This window comes from Artemia sp. Qi Xiang Cuo, chromosome 2, assembly GCF_049724085.1.
Source record: "Artemia sp. Qi Xiang Cuo chromosome 2, ASM4972408v1, whole genome shotgun sequence".
NCBI lineage: Eukaryota > Metazoa > Arthropoda > Branchiopoda > Anostraca > Artemiidae > Artemia > Artemia sp. Qi Xiang Cuo.
The window spans coordinates 81874750-81888224 of record NC_142795.1 but is presented as its reverse complement, the minus strand read 5'-3'; the positions used below and the strand labels follow the sequence as shown (position 1 = coordinate 81888224).

General features: G+C 36.1%; 1 protein-coding gene across 1 annotated transcript in view; it reads right to left on the bottom strand.

Moving 5' to 3' along the window:
• Positions 1-13475, bottom strand: part of Galk (N-acetylgalactosamine kinase) — a 68630-nt gene that overhangs the window by 8359 nt on the left and 46796 nt on the right. The window contains exon 7 of the mRNA XM_089103529.1: positions 11177-11291. Coding sequence (XP_088959655.1) covers positions 11177-11291 — 115 coding nt within the window. The remainder of the gene's footprint in view (positions 1-11176; positions 11292-13475) is intronic.

Sequence of the window (13475 nt, the reverse complement as noted above, 5' to 3'; positions counted from 1 at the left end):
TGTTCCACAATTATATTTGTATCACACTGCTCTTGTGTTACAGAATTCGCTCAAAAAGCACTGAAGAAAAAACTCAAACTTCAGAATAAATTTTGGATAAATTTTAGGATACATTCAGGGTAAATCGTGTTCGTTTTCAGCGTTAACGTCACTCATTCCTTTCGTTTACAGAACACTTGTTTTTCTAAGTTTAATTTCTATTCGCTTTAATACATCTTCAAAACGTTTTTAAGTAGTTTGTTTCCAGTACATTATTTTTGTTATATCTTAAATTGTCTCATCTTAAATCTCGTATGAGAATTAGCCACGAGGATACCGCAGGTAAAACTTAAAATGAAGGGTCGGCCTTGTTAGCCACAAATTACTTCCAAAAAAAAAAAAAAAAAAAAAAAAAAAAAAATAGCGGAAACCACAATTTTCAATCTAAAGAATCCTCTTCAAGACTCTATGACCATCAATTCAATCGAGCAGCCATTATGAACACGGCTTTAGGGAAAAGGCAAGCATAGAGCCCTTCAATAACGAAGGGCTACAAATTGCTCTTCACAATTCAATCTGTACAATTCCATTCAAACTGTTACAATGGCCTCATGTTCCTCTTAAATTTCATCAATTAGCCTGACTATATTAAAAAGAAATCAGATACAAAGCAATTTAAAATATCAAAAATAAACACAAGTCTAGAAATAAAAAAAGGCCAGCAAGTGTCTTTGGACTTGATCGAATCTTCTCATAAATGAGTCTAACGGAAACCCGAGAATCAAAACCATTTGAAATACAAATCACAGAAGTTTGTAAAGCATACAGCAGTTAAAGGTGGAGCGAAAAAGGACACAATCAGATAGAATTTAATATCCCCTTCATCTCCCTACTCTATATGGCAAAATTTACCACCTTCAAACACGCTTTTTGTGGTACACCTTTCTTCAACTTTCTTTCCTTCTTTTCTTCTTTCCAACTTTCCTTCAACTTTCCAAAAAGTTATCTCCCCGCAAAACACCTCCTCAGACTTTTCGTATCAATTGTCCGACCTTATTCAGAATATTACTTAAAACAACTATTTCCACAAAATTAGTTTTTCAAAGAAAAGTAAAGAACTCCATTAAACTAAAAATGAGCAAAAATAAGATCAAATAATCTACCAAGCGTGAAACTACCAAAAATCAGCATCGATAAGTAAATGAAACCCAAAACGAAAAGAAATTACAAAAAATGACCGAGTCAAACTGAAAACGAGCAGAAATTAACATGAATAGGGCTCAAAACCCCTATGCCCTCCGAAGGCCAGAACATAATTTGCATTTTACTGAAAAAATATAAATGTTTTTACTTTTAAAACTTTAATAAATCAAATAATATTAACATTTTGATTACTAAATATCAGTATATGTATATTAAACTGACAATGCACATTCATTTGTATAAAACAAAACCTTATATGCCCCCAGTGCATAACTTACAACCCTTGCCCTGAGGGCTCTAGGGGGAGTGTCATCATCAAAGACATGATTTCCAGAATTTATAACTATGTTGAACAAAATGGCTATCTCAAAATTTTGATTGGATCTGTTTGGGGAAATGGTGGGTGTGAGAGGGGTTTTAGTTATCCTCCAATCACTTTTGACAATTGAAAAGGGCACAAGCCCTTCTAATTTCCAATCAAATGAGCCCTTTTTGAAGTTTCTACAACATCATTATCTATAAAAACCTTATATGCCTCCAGGGCATAACTTAAAACCCTTGCCCTGAAGGTTGTGGGGGAGTGTCCTCCTCAAAAACATAATTTCTAAGCCTTTTAACTACGTTGAACAAAACGGCAATCTAAAAATTTAAATTGGATGTGTTTGGGGAAAAGGTCGGCGTGAGAGGGGGGTTAGTTGCCCTCCAATCACTTTTGACTATTAAAAAGGACACTAACCCTTTGAATTTCCAATCGAAATAGCCCTTTTTCAAGTTTCTACGGCAAAGCTTTCAATAAAAACCTTATACACCCCAGGGCATAACTTACAACCCTTACCCTGAGTACTGTTGGGGGAGTGTCATCCTCAAAGATATAATTTCCGGACCTTTCAACTATTTTGAACAAAATGACTATCTCAATATTTTGATTGGATGTGTTTGGACAAATTGTGGGCGTGGAAGGGATAATAGTTTTCAACCAATCACTTTCAACTATTAAAAAGCGCACTAGCCAATTCAGTTTCCAATCAAATGAACCCTTTCTGAAGTTTCTAAGAAAACACTTTCTATAAAAACCTTATATGCCCCAGGTACACAACCCTGCCTGGACTTTGGGGGGTTGTCATCCTCAAACACCTAATTTCCGAACTTTCAACTACGTTGAACAAAAGCCATCTCAAAATGATTGGACGTGTTTGGGAATGGGGAGGGGGTGTTGCCTCCGATCACTTTAGACTATTAAAAGGGCACTATCCTTGAATTTCCACAAGAACCTTTTGAAGTTTCTGACAAGCTTCTATACGTTATATGCCCCAGGCATAACACAACCTTACCCTGAGGCTGCGGAAGTCTCCAAAATTTTGATTGGATATATTTTGGGAAAAGGTGGGTGTGAGAGGGGGATTAGTTGCCCTCTAATCACTTTCGACTGTTAAAAAGCGCACTAGGCCTATGAATTTCTAATCGAATGAGCCCTATTTGAGGTTTCTAGGATAGATCTTTCTGTATAAACCTTATATGCCCCCAGGGCATAATTACAACCCTTGCGCTGAGGGTTATGGGGGAGTGTCCTCCTCAAAAATACAATTTCTATCGGGAAATCATCTACACTGAACAAAATGGCTATCTCAAAATTTTGATTGGAAGTGTTTGGGGAAAGAGCGGGCCTGGAAGGGGTGTTACTTGCCTTCCAATCACTTTTGACTATTAAAAAGGACACTAGCCATTCCAATTTCCAATCGACTGAGCCCTTTCCAAGTTTCTACGACACCTAATTCAATACGATGTGCCCTGGTCTAAAGGAAAAAAAATAATACTAGTGCCAACGTCGTTCTTTACTTAGGCAGCGCAATTGCGCTGCCTATGATGTACAGTATGCTCACCAGGCCCAGCGACCCTCACAAAGCATAAACCAAAAAAACAGAGGCAATCATAGGCAGCGCAATAAATTTGAGGAGGACACTCCCCCCAGAGCCCTCAGGGCAAGGGATTTTAAGTTATGCCCTGGGGGCATATAAGGTTATTATAGAAAATTTTGTCGTAGAAACTTCAAAAAGGGCTCATTCGATTGGAAATTCAAAGGGCTAGTGCCCTTTTTAATAGTCGAACGTGATTGGAGGGCAACTAACCCCTCTCACACCCACCTATTCCCCAAACACAGCCAATTAAAATTTTGAGATAGCCATTTTGTTCAACATCTTGCCCCCCCCCCCCCAGCCTCCAGGGCAAGGGTTGTAAATTATGCCCTGGGGTCATGTAAGGTTTTTATAGAAAGCGTTGTCATAGAAACTTCAAAAAGGGCTCATTCGATTGGAAATTGAAATTGCTAGTACCCCCTTTAAATGGTAGAAAGTAATAAGAGGGCAACTAACACCCCTTCCACGCCCACCATGGATTATAAGTTATGCCCCGGGGGCATATTAGGTTTTTATTGAAAGTTTTGTCGTAGAAACTTGAACAAGGGCTCATTCGATTGGAAATTCAAAGGATAACGCCCTTTTTAATAGTCGAAAGTGATTAGAGGGCAACTAACAACCCTCTCACACCCACCTTTTCCCAAAACACATCCAATCAAAATTTTGAGATAGCCATTTTGTTCAACGTAGTTGAAAGTACTGGAAATTTCAACTGGAAATGGCTAATGTCCTTTTTAATAGTCGAAAGTGATTGGAGGGCAACTAACCCCCTCTCACACCCACCTATTCCCCAAACCCATCCAATCAAAATTTTGAGATAGCCATTTTGTTCAACATTTTGCCCCCCCCAGCCTTCAGGGCAAGGGTTGTAAGTTATGCCCTGGGGGCATGTAAGGTCGAAAGTGATTGGAGGGCAACTAACCCCATCTCATGCCCACCTTTTCCCCAAACACATACAATCAAATTTTGAGATAGCCATTTTTTCAACGTAGTTGAAAGTTCTGGAAATTCGGTCTTTGAGGATGACAACCCCCAAACCCCTCAGGGCAAGGGTTGTAAGTTATGCCCTGGTTGCATATATGGTTTTAATAGAAAGTGTTTTCGTAGAAACTTTAAAAAGGGCATTCGATTGGAAATTCAAAGGGCTAGTGTCCTTTTTCATAGTTGAAAGTGATTAGAGGGCAACTAACCCCCCTCTCACACCCGCCATTTTCCCAAACACATCCAATCAAAACTTGGAGATAGAGATCTTTTTCGACGTAGTTGAAAGGTCTGGAAATTATGTCTTTGAGGATGAAACACCCCCTACAGCCCTTAGGGCAAGGATTGTAAGTTATGCTCTGAGGGCATATTAGGTTTTTTTAGAAAGCGTTGTCGTAAAACTTCAAAAAGGGCTCACTCGACTAGAAACTGAAAGGGGTAGTGCCCCTTTTAATAGTTGAAAGTAATTAGAGGGCAACCAACCCCCCTCTGATGCCCACCATTTCCCCAAACACAAGCAATCAAAATTTTGAGATATTCATTTTGTTCAACGTAGTTAAAATTTCTGAAAATTCGGTCTTTTAGGATGACAGCCCCCCTAAGAGCCCTCAGGGCAAGGGTTGTAAGCTATGCCGCCCTGGGGGCATATAAGTTTTTACAGAAAGTGTTGTCGTAGAAACTTCAAAAAAGCTCATTTGTTTGGAAATTGAAAGAGCGAGTGCTCTTTTTATTAGTCAAAAGTGATTGGAGAGTAGCTAACCCCCCTCTCACGCCAAGGATTACCTCAAACACATCCAATTAAAATTTTGAGATAGGCATTTTCTTCAACGTAGTTGAAAGTTCTCGAAATTATGATTTTGAGGATGACAAATCCCCCAAACCCCTCAGGGCAAGGGTTGTAAGTTATGCTTTCTAAAAGCCAGGATATAATTTGTAATTTACTGAAAAAATTCTTTTAAATCTTTTCACTTTTAAAACTTTTAGAAATCAAAAATTAATTCAGATTTTAAGGAATAAATATCAGCACTTGTATATTAAACTGACAATGCACATTTTTTCAGTAGATTCATTTGAGTTTTTTTTTCAGTAAAGTACAAATTATATTCTGGCTTCTAGAAAGCATAGAGTTTAGAACTCTACTCAGATTAAATTCTACTCGTTTTGAGTTGGACTTATTTTAATTTCTGTTTGTTTTAGTTTCATTTATTTATTGATGCTGATTTGTGGTAGTTGTATGCTTGAAAGATTATTTTATTCTTTTTTTTTGTTCCTTTTTAGGTTTAATGGAGTTCTTTACTTTTTTTTGAAAAACTTATTTTGTGCAAAATTTTTTTTTTGATTAATACAAAAAAGGGCTTTAAGGATAATATTCGGTCAAGGCAAGCTCACCTACTACTTTCTTCTGCAAAAGCTCAAACAAACAATTCTGGTGGGGAGGTGAGATACTTTGTGCAGCAAGTTTGGGCATAAATAAGACTCTTTCAAACCCTTGGGTTCCTCGTATTTTTTCCTCATCTCAAATTCCTACCCACTACCAAAATTCTTAAATTGCATAAAGAAAAGTCCTGTTCGTCACCTTGTGGTGTCTACTCATAACAAGCATAGAAGATATTTTATACCCTCATCTATCGAGTGGTGCAATACAAGCATGTAGTGGGAATTAACAAGTCGTTTCTCTTTATTTTAATTTTTGATAATTTTTATGATTATTATATATCATTGTTATACTTATATATTATATATTATTATTATACTTATATATTATTCTTATAAATTTAATTTTCTTGTAAATTTCTTATATATATTTTTAATTTTAGTCTTTTTGATATATTTTAATTTTCTTTATTTATTTTAATTTCTTTTAATAATACAAGCAACAAAATTTTTTGGTTAAACCATTTCACCTGAATAACAGACAGTTGAGTGTACGGTATGATATTATTTTATACAGCTATTTACCGTGTTATTCTTAACCTTTAAATTTATTTGATGAGAAGGTAAATTCGGTCATTTGTGCTTGTGAATCGTTAAAAAATAAACCATTCCTTCAGTGATCCATATCCATGACTAGGTGTGGAAGTCTAGCTAAATGCCGTTTTAGATGAGAGATAGAGCCAGATCATCATAATGGTCAAACAGACTCCTCCTAATATCCTATGCATATGCTACAAATTGACTCCTAAATATTACTCCCAGTAATTTGAATCTAGAGAGCTCAAGACAATTTCATTCATAAGGATTTTGAAGTCTATTACTTCAAAAAGTCCGGCTTAATGAAGTAAATATACACTTGTAAATTAGTAAAAACCATTCATGGCTGTTACTCTTTTCGGGGCGACATAATAAGTTTTTTTTTTTTTTTTTTTTTTTACTAATTTACAAGTATATTAGCAAATATACTTTACTAATGTATTTATTTTTACTACAAATTGACTCTCCTAAATTTTAATCCCAGTAATTAGAATCTAGAGCGCTCAAGACAATTTCATTCATAAGGATTTTGAAGTCTTGTACTTCAAAAGGTCCGGCTTACTGAAGTAAATATACACTTGTAAATCAGTAAGTTGTAAATTAGTAACAGCCATTCTTGGCTGTAACTCCTTTCGGGGCGACATAATAAGTTTTTTTTTACTGATTTACAAGTGTATTAGTAAACACTTTACTAATGTATTTATCTTTACTACAAATTGACTCTCCTAAATATTACTCCCAGTAATTAGAATCTAGAGCGCTCAAGACAATTTCATTCATAAGGATTTTGAAGTCCCGTACTTCAAAAAGTCCCACTTACTGAAGTAAAACTACACATGTAGATTAGTAAAAAAAAAAAAAACTTATTATGTCGCCACGAAAGGAGTAACAGCCATGAATACTTGTTTCATCCTTTATGATAATGATGGAGCATTCAGAATATTTTAGCTAAAACGATCAAACAATTAGAAAAGAAATAAAAAAAAAGTCAAAAATTGGCGTATTGTTATGGGCTATGAAATATAACGCTTCGTTCTTGTTTGGTTCCTTGTGTTTAATTGGGTATATGTTTCCCCCTGAATTCTTTTTTCTTTAGACATTTTGAAAAACTGATTTTCTAACATTTGTTATATTTATTCTTTTTATTTTTCATTATGAATTTTACTTACAGCTACAGGACCGCCTATTGCGACCGTAGGACCACCTATACTACCCCTCACCTATTGCGTATTTTCCTTACGTTTATCCGAACGCTGGTAGAATATGTTTGTCCCGTTTGGCATTACGGCCTGACTTCGGACCAGAAAGACCGCCTGGAAAGGATCAATTACCAAGCTCTTTTGGTAGTTTCTAAATCTCCCGAAGTTCCTTATTACTCCCTTGTAAAACAATTTTCCCTTAAAACTCTTTCGGCACGCCGGGATGAATTGCGTTTTAAGTTTGGTGTCGGTATTTTGGCAAATCCGCGGCTTCGTGAAGTCCTCACCCCCTGAGTATTTCCATTTGCGCCAACGACTCCCGCGAAAAGTAGTTGAACCGGTACCTAAAATTCAGCCGGTAATAGCACGACATATTCGAGACGCGTTTAGTTTCGTTCTTTCATTCGTTAAGATTTTTAATGCTACACTCACTCGTCAATAATTCTACCTATATATTTGTTTTAGTTCATTATTTTTTTTTATTCGTTGTTGATTTTAAAGGTATTTTTTTCAATCTGAGCTTGGAATTTTTTTCAGAAAGTTAGAAATTCAACTGTCTAAGGTTTAGTTTGCCTCTGTTTGTGTTATTTCGAGTTAGCATATAAATTTGAATGATGACGGCTATGGCTGTGATTTTTTTTATGTTTAGTACCTTATCTTTTATTGTGACAAGAACTGCCACTAACCGGCACGACCGAGTAAGGCATTGACAATAAAATCGTTTGATTTTGAGGAAACAAAAAGACAGTGTCCCAGGAAAAAATAAGATGTGTTTATCAGGACATTTCATCGCCCAAGTCCGTAGAAATAGGGATAGATAATCCTAGCCTAGGTAAATTTGGTGAAGGAAAAGAAAACTGTAATGGCCACCGACTGCTGTAATATTGTAGGTACAACAATCTTGTTATAACCAATGCATTATTTGCTCATGAAACAGCCCATAAGTTAACATGGTATTCACATGACGTTAAGACAGCAAACCTTATTGATTATGTTATTGTAAACCGAAGACTGGAAGGACCAATTCAAGATACTAAGGTATATAGGAGTGCTGTTTTTGATGTTAAAGTAAAGATCACCATCAAGTAGGGTGTAGGATTAATTTAAAACTGAAGTTGAGGAAGGGTAACTACCTTCCAGGAAGCTATGACGTTGGTAGACTCAACGACGAGTATTTGAGAGAGAATTTCCAGGACCACTTGAATACCAAACTGGAGAGTTAAAAATTTGACAATATAGAAGGTGGATGGAATAATTGTACTGGCTGGCTACTGTACTACTGTACTGGCGTGTTATTAAATTGAGAGGGAGTAGTTCATCTGGATTTTTCCAAGTTAGAGATAGGAATGGGGTCAAACAAAAAGCAGGTTGTCCATGGTTGAGGTTGTCCACGGTTGATATGTTGTAAGGAAAGATTTAAGAGAAATGGGAACTTCCTGGGGGGGGGGGGGGTTGAAGAGGGAGGCTTCGAATAGATATGAATGGAGAAGGAGCGTGCGAAGCTGTATTCGTCTCACTCTGCTTTCTCTGTGGTGAGTGGTTAGTAGGAGTAGTAACACTACAGTCCATTTTCAACATTGTTTCACTTGTCATCGTCATCATACCTACAGTGTCATTATTTGTTTATCATAATCAATACAATTGCGGTGGCTTAGTTACGAATAAAAATTGACTTACAATGAAAACTAATCGGCACAAATAACAGTGGTATTATCATCCCGCAAATCGCTAAAAAGTCTAGGACTTCATCCCCGGTATGTGAAAAATTACATAAAGGTTAAAAAGTTTCTGACTGTTTATGGGTAAAACAAACTTACAGAGAGCTATGAATTGGGTTCCCTCAAAGTCTTTTTGTTGGAGCCGAAGGTAAAAGAAAAGCCTAAATAAGTTGTATTTAGCCCCGGACTTCCCAGAAAATCCACGACAACTATAGAAGGCAAATACTCTCAATAGAAATTCAAGCAAACACTCAACAACCGCATGGTTATGGGAACTATTTTTAGATACCAAAAATGTTTATTGCTTGTAGAATTTTAAGAGATAAATATTCCTATTGTGAAACTTTGCAATATTTCAAAGAACTAATGAAAACAGAAGAAGAGGCATGGTAGCTGCTGGAATTGTTCTGATCCATTACAATGATCATCTTGGCAGTGATCAAGTAACCCAACAGGATACCCACCATGCTGTGTCAAATAAGCCCCTAGACACTTCTAGTTAATCTCTGACTTTAAAAGTGCCTTTGGGAGAGGTGGGCTTCCATATCCTATGAGGAGTCTACAACAAAACACCTACATTCAACACATTCGCATACTAACATTCTAACATTCTAACATTAACATTCAACACACACAAAACTCAGAACATCTAATCTCAACCCAGCAAAGGTGAACACAGGTAAAATTCAACCTGTTCATAGCTCAATGTACGGAAAACTCAACACATACATAATTCAATCCTTACACCCAAGCAGGGAGCTGGACTTATCGGTGAGGGTTCTCCCAGAGGTTTTGAGTTTTTAGCGTCATTTTCCATGATTCAGTGCATTATTCAAATAAATAGCCGTGTTTGTTTTTTCGAATCCTATCTCCCCAATGAATTTCTACCTACATGCCTGGTTTAATACACAAAAATCGAGCTCAACAACGATCAACCCAAACAAATTTCCATGTGGCAACACTGAACCCAATGAGTGTGTTCACAGGTCACAGTCTCAGCTCTTGGTGGTCCTGATAATGGGAAAAATCATTACGAAAGATGAGCGGAAAAAGTCTGGGAAGAAAGGCTGAGTAATAGGGATTAAAACTTCGCATTTTCACAGAGTTAACCGACGATGAAGAGGATAATAATTCCAGCGACAAAGCGGGTGATAATAATGACCTTAAAAATAAACAAGATGATAATCGATAACTATCCACGTTGTCATAGTATTAATGACGTGAAATGTGAGAATACCCTTGATTTTGCGGTGATGGAATCGGTAATGATGACGATAACCCCAGACAACGGCAATGACATCAGCGACGATGAAACTGAAGATGAAAGTAGATATTACCCTTTTTTTAATTCTTTGGTCCCATCTATTCGGTGGTTGGGCATAACATTACTACTAATTTACGTTCTTTCCGTTCACGGCTACTTTCAGAATCTATGCTAAATATTAGGATTGGTTGCTCAAAGATTGTTGGTAGTAGCGGGAAATATAGCCCCAAAATTCTGTGCAATTTATTGCCAATTTATTGCTCTGTACAAGTTGTGCAAGTTATTGGAAAATGCTGTCAGATATTAACATAAGTCAATCGCCACCTTTTCATGATCTTAATTTTTTTTTTCTCTCTGATTTGTACTCCACTCGTTTGCATTTTTGCATTAGTGGGTTCCTGATAGACGTGGTTCCAGTTTGGTTCCTGATAGACGTGGAGATCATATGGTTAAGTGCCCCCTATGCAAAAAAAAAACTTAGAAGATTGGATTTGCAGAGCCTTGAAAAAAATTTACAACTTCATGTTTTGGACTGGTTTATTTTAAAACATATGGGTATGCTGGGAATAGGGGAATTTCCTTTCCAAAGAATGGCCCGAAGACCCTCGGGACAACTTCAAATTGTAAGTCGAACTTGTTCTGCTTTTAAATCATCTCTTGCAGTAAAAATCCTCCTTGACTCAAGTCTCAGAAAAACACTGGCCCTCGTTAGCTGATTTTTGCATTTTTCTGAATTAGAATTTTTCCTGGGTTGTGTTTAGAGTTTTCTTGAGTGGATTTTGTGCTGTTTGGGTGGACTTGGCATAAGTTGAATTTTTGAACCTTGATAGGTCACACTTTGCTTATGTAATATTTTTTTTTATTTTGCTTGAATAGATCTTGCGTGGAATTTGTGGGAACTAAGAAGAATAAATTGTAGCGAAAAAAGTAAAACGAACAACAAATTACCAGAAAAAACATGCAGAAGCCTTTGTTTGCATTTGAAACTTTGCAGATGTTTCGTATTTGAAGTAAGAATATTTTCTTCTAGTTCTTCTTCTGTTATTCCTAAAATATGACAAACCTAAAAAAATGTAATGGAAAGTACAATATATAGCCCAACAAGTCGGTCAAACACAGAATAATAAAATAATTACAAGCACGTAAATTTATTTGAGGCAGTGGGGGGCAGTTGCCCCCAGACTTTATTTGCCTCGTAAGCTTTCCGTTTACTCACTGCGACCACTTCGAGCGTAAATCATTTTTTTATGAAAATGTCTTTATTTATCCTTCATTTAATACATCATAAAAATTTTATAGTATAAAAAATCGCATATAAAGTTTCTTGGAGCCTTAGTGGTCAAGCCTGTAAGGATTACAATGAAGTAATTTATTCATTTTCTTTGTAAATAGTGAATGAGTTAAATAACGATAATCCATTTTTTAATTTGTAAAATCATCACCACCCTCCAAATACACACAACAACAAAAAAAACAAGTGGTTGCCCATGTAGATTGGATTTAAAATCGGCTTTTAAACTAGCTCTGCTAACGTGAATTTGTAAAATCTGTCATTTTTGTATATAAGATGTCGTTCCTGAATATAGAGTTCCGTTTTCCCAAGCAACCTGAAAAAAAAACGCAGACGCGCAAAACGCTGAGACTACCTTAAAAGAGGAGACACCCAGTAATAAGTACTACAAGAGGGGGGGGGGTGCACGTTCGATGGAAGAGCATAAAATAGGTAAACCACACGAAACAACCAGTTAAAAAAGCAAAGTTGGTGAATAGTTTAAATAAAGCACCGTTAGACACAGAATAGTTTTGACACAGCACCAGAGGCTGTGTCAGGTGAAGTATGTAAATATGCCATTGGTGGTTTGGCCAGTATAAATCCATTGCCTATGTTTACTCCATGCAACAGTTTCTATGTGATTCCAACTTAAGTTTAGAGTAGAAAAATATTCTTATGGAGCTTCTCGATTCAGATAAATTGTAAATTCTTTGTAAAGTCACCCTGAAACGTTATCGAACAACACCGAGACGTTTGGGGTAGGCTGAGACCAAACTGCAGGCTTGATTTATTGGACATGGTTTTCACAAAGAGTTACGGAAGAGTTGAAAAGAATGAAACAGCATTAAACATTTTTTTGAAAGGCTTTTTAGACTTTCCTTTTCGGGTTTATGTAACTTAATTACGAGATTAACACATGGATCTTTGAAAAAGTATGATGTTCGAAAGAGCTTTGACGACACTTGGTCATCCTTAGGTCTGTCTGTGACCCAAGTTTACTGAAGTTCCTGGGTACATTCCTAGTACAAGACTTTGCACATTCCTGTTTTGTCAGTCAAAGAGTTGAGTTTTGAGTCAGAACAAACCTTGGAAAATCTTACCTACAGATTATGAAGCCAGAGTGTCCGACAGGAACTGTTACTTGCCTTTATTCGAACAAAGACGACTTTCTTACCATCTCAGAGGCCTTTGAAACTGCCATAACAACTGCCTCAAACGAAAGATTTTTTCAACGTTTAAGATGGTTAAAACGCACCTCTGAACACCTACGACTGATGAGCGAAAAAACCAAATTGATGAGCGAAAAAACCAGCCAGAAAAAAACAAAATTATTGACGCGATTATTGCCATGGAAAAGTTGGCGGCCCTGAAGAAATGGCGTCTCGCATTCGAAAAGGGGATATTTACTTAAACTTAAGTCGGACTCCCAACAAATTTATGATAATTTTACTTAATAAGTTTATGTGTTTGAATTTAGCAATGCTTAATTGTGTTATATTCCTAATTACTTACAAAGTTTCTAACTGCTCAATTTGGCTTAACTATCCCCTTTCTAGGATTTTTCCTAATTTACGCCACTTGTGACTGTCTATTGAGGCACAAATTAGAAGTATTCGTGCAGTATAACAGCTATGTATTCGACAACAAATGTTCCACTTGCTAATTTGATGAATCTGTAACACGGAACTTGCGGTCAAGTATATTGAGCTCACACCCACCAAGGCTTCAATATTACAAAAGGCTTTCCATTTTTGAGAAAATAGAATAAAAGAGTTATGTAACACAAAATTTATTTAAAATTTTAATTTTAAAAATTAAAATCAAAAATATAACCTGAAAAGATAATAAAATAATTATATGTTGTATCAAGAAATTACTTGTTAAGTAATTTCTAAGCTATACAATTCTTAGAAATATTACTAGATAACATTACTAGTGTATAGTAATATTATTATATTAACTATTATTATATAT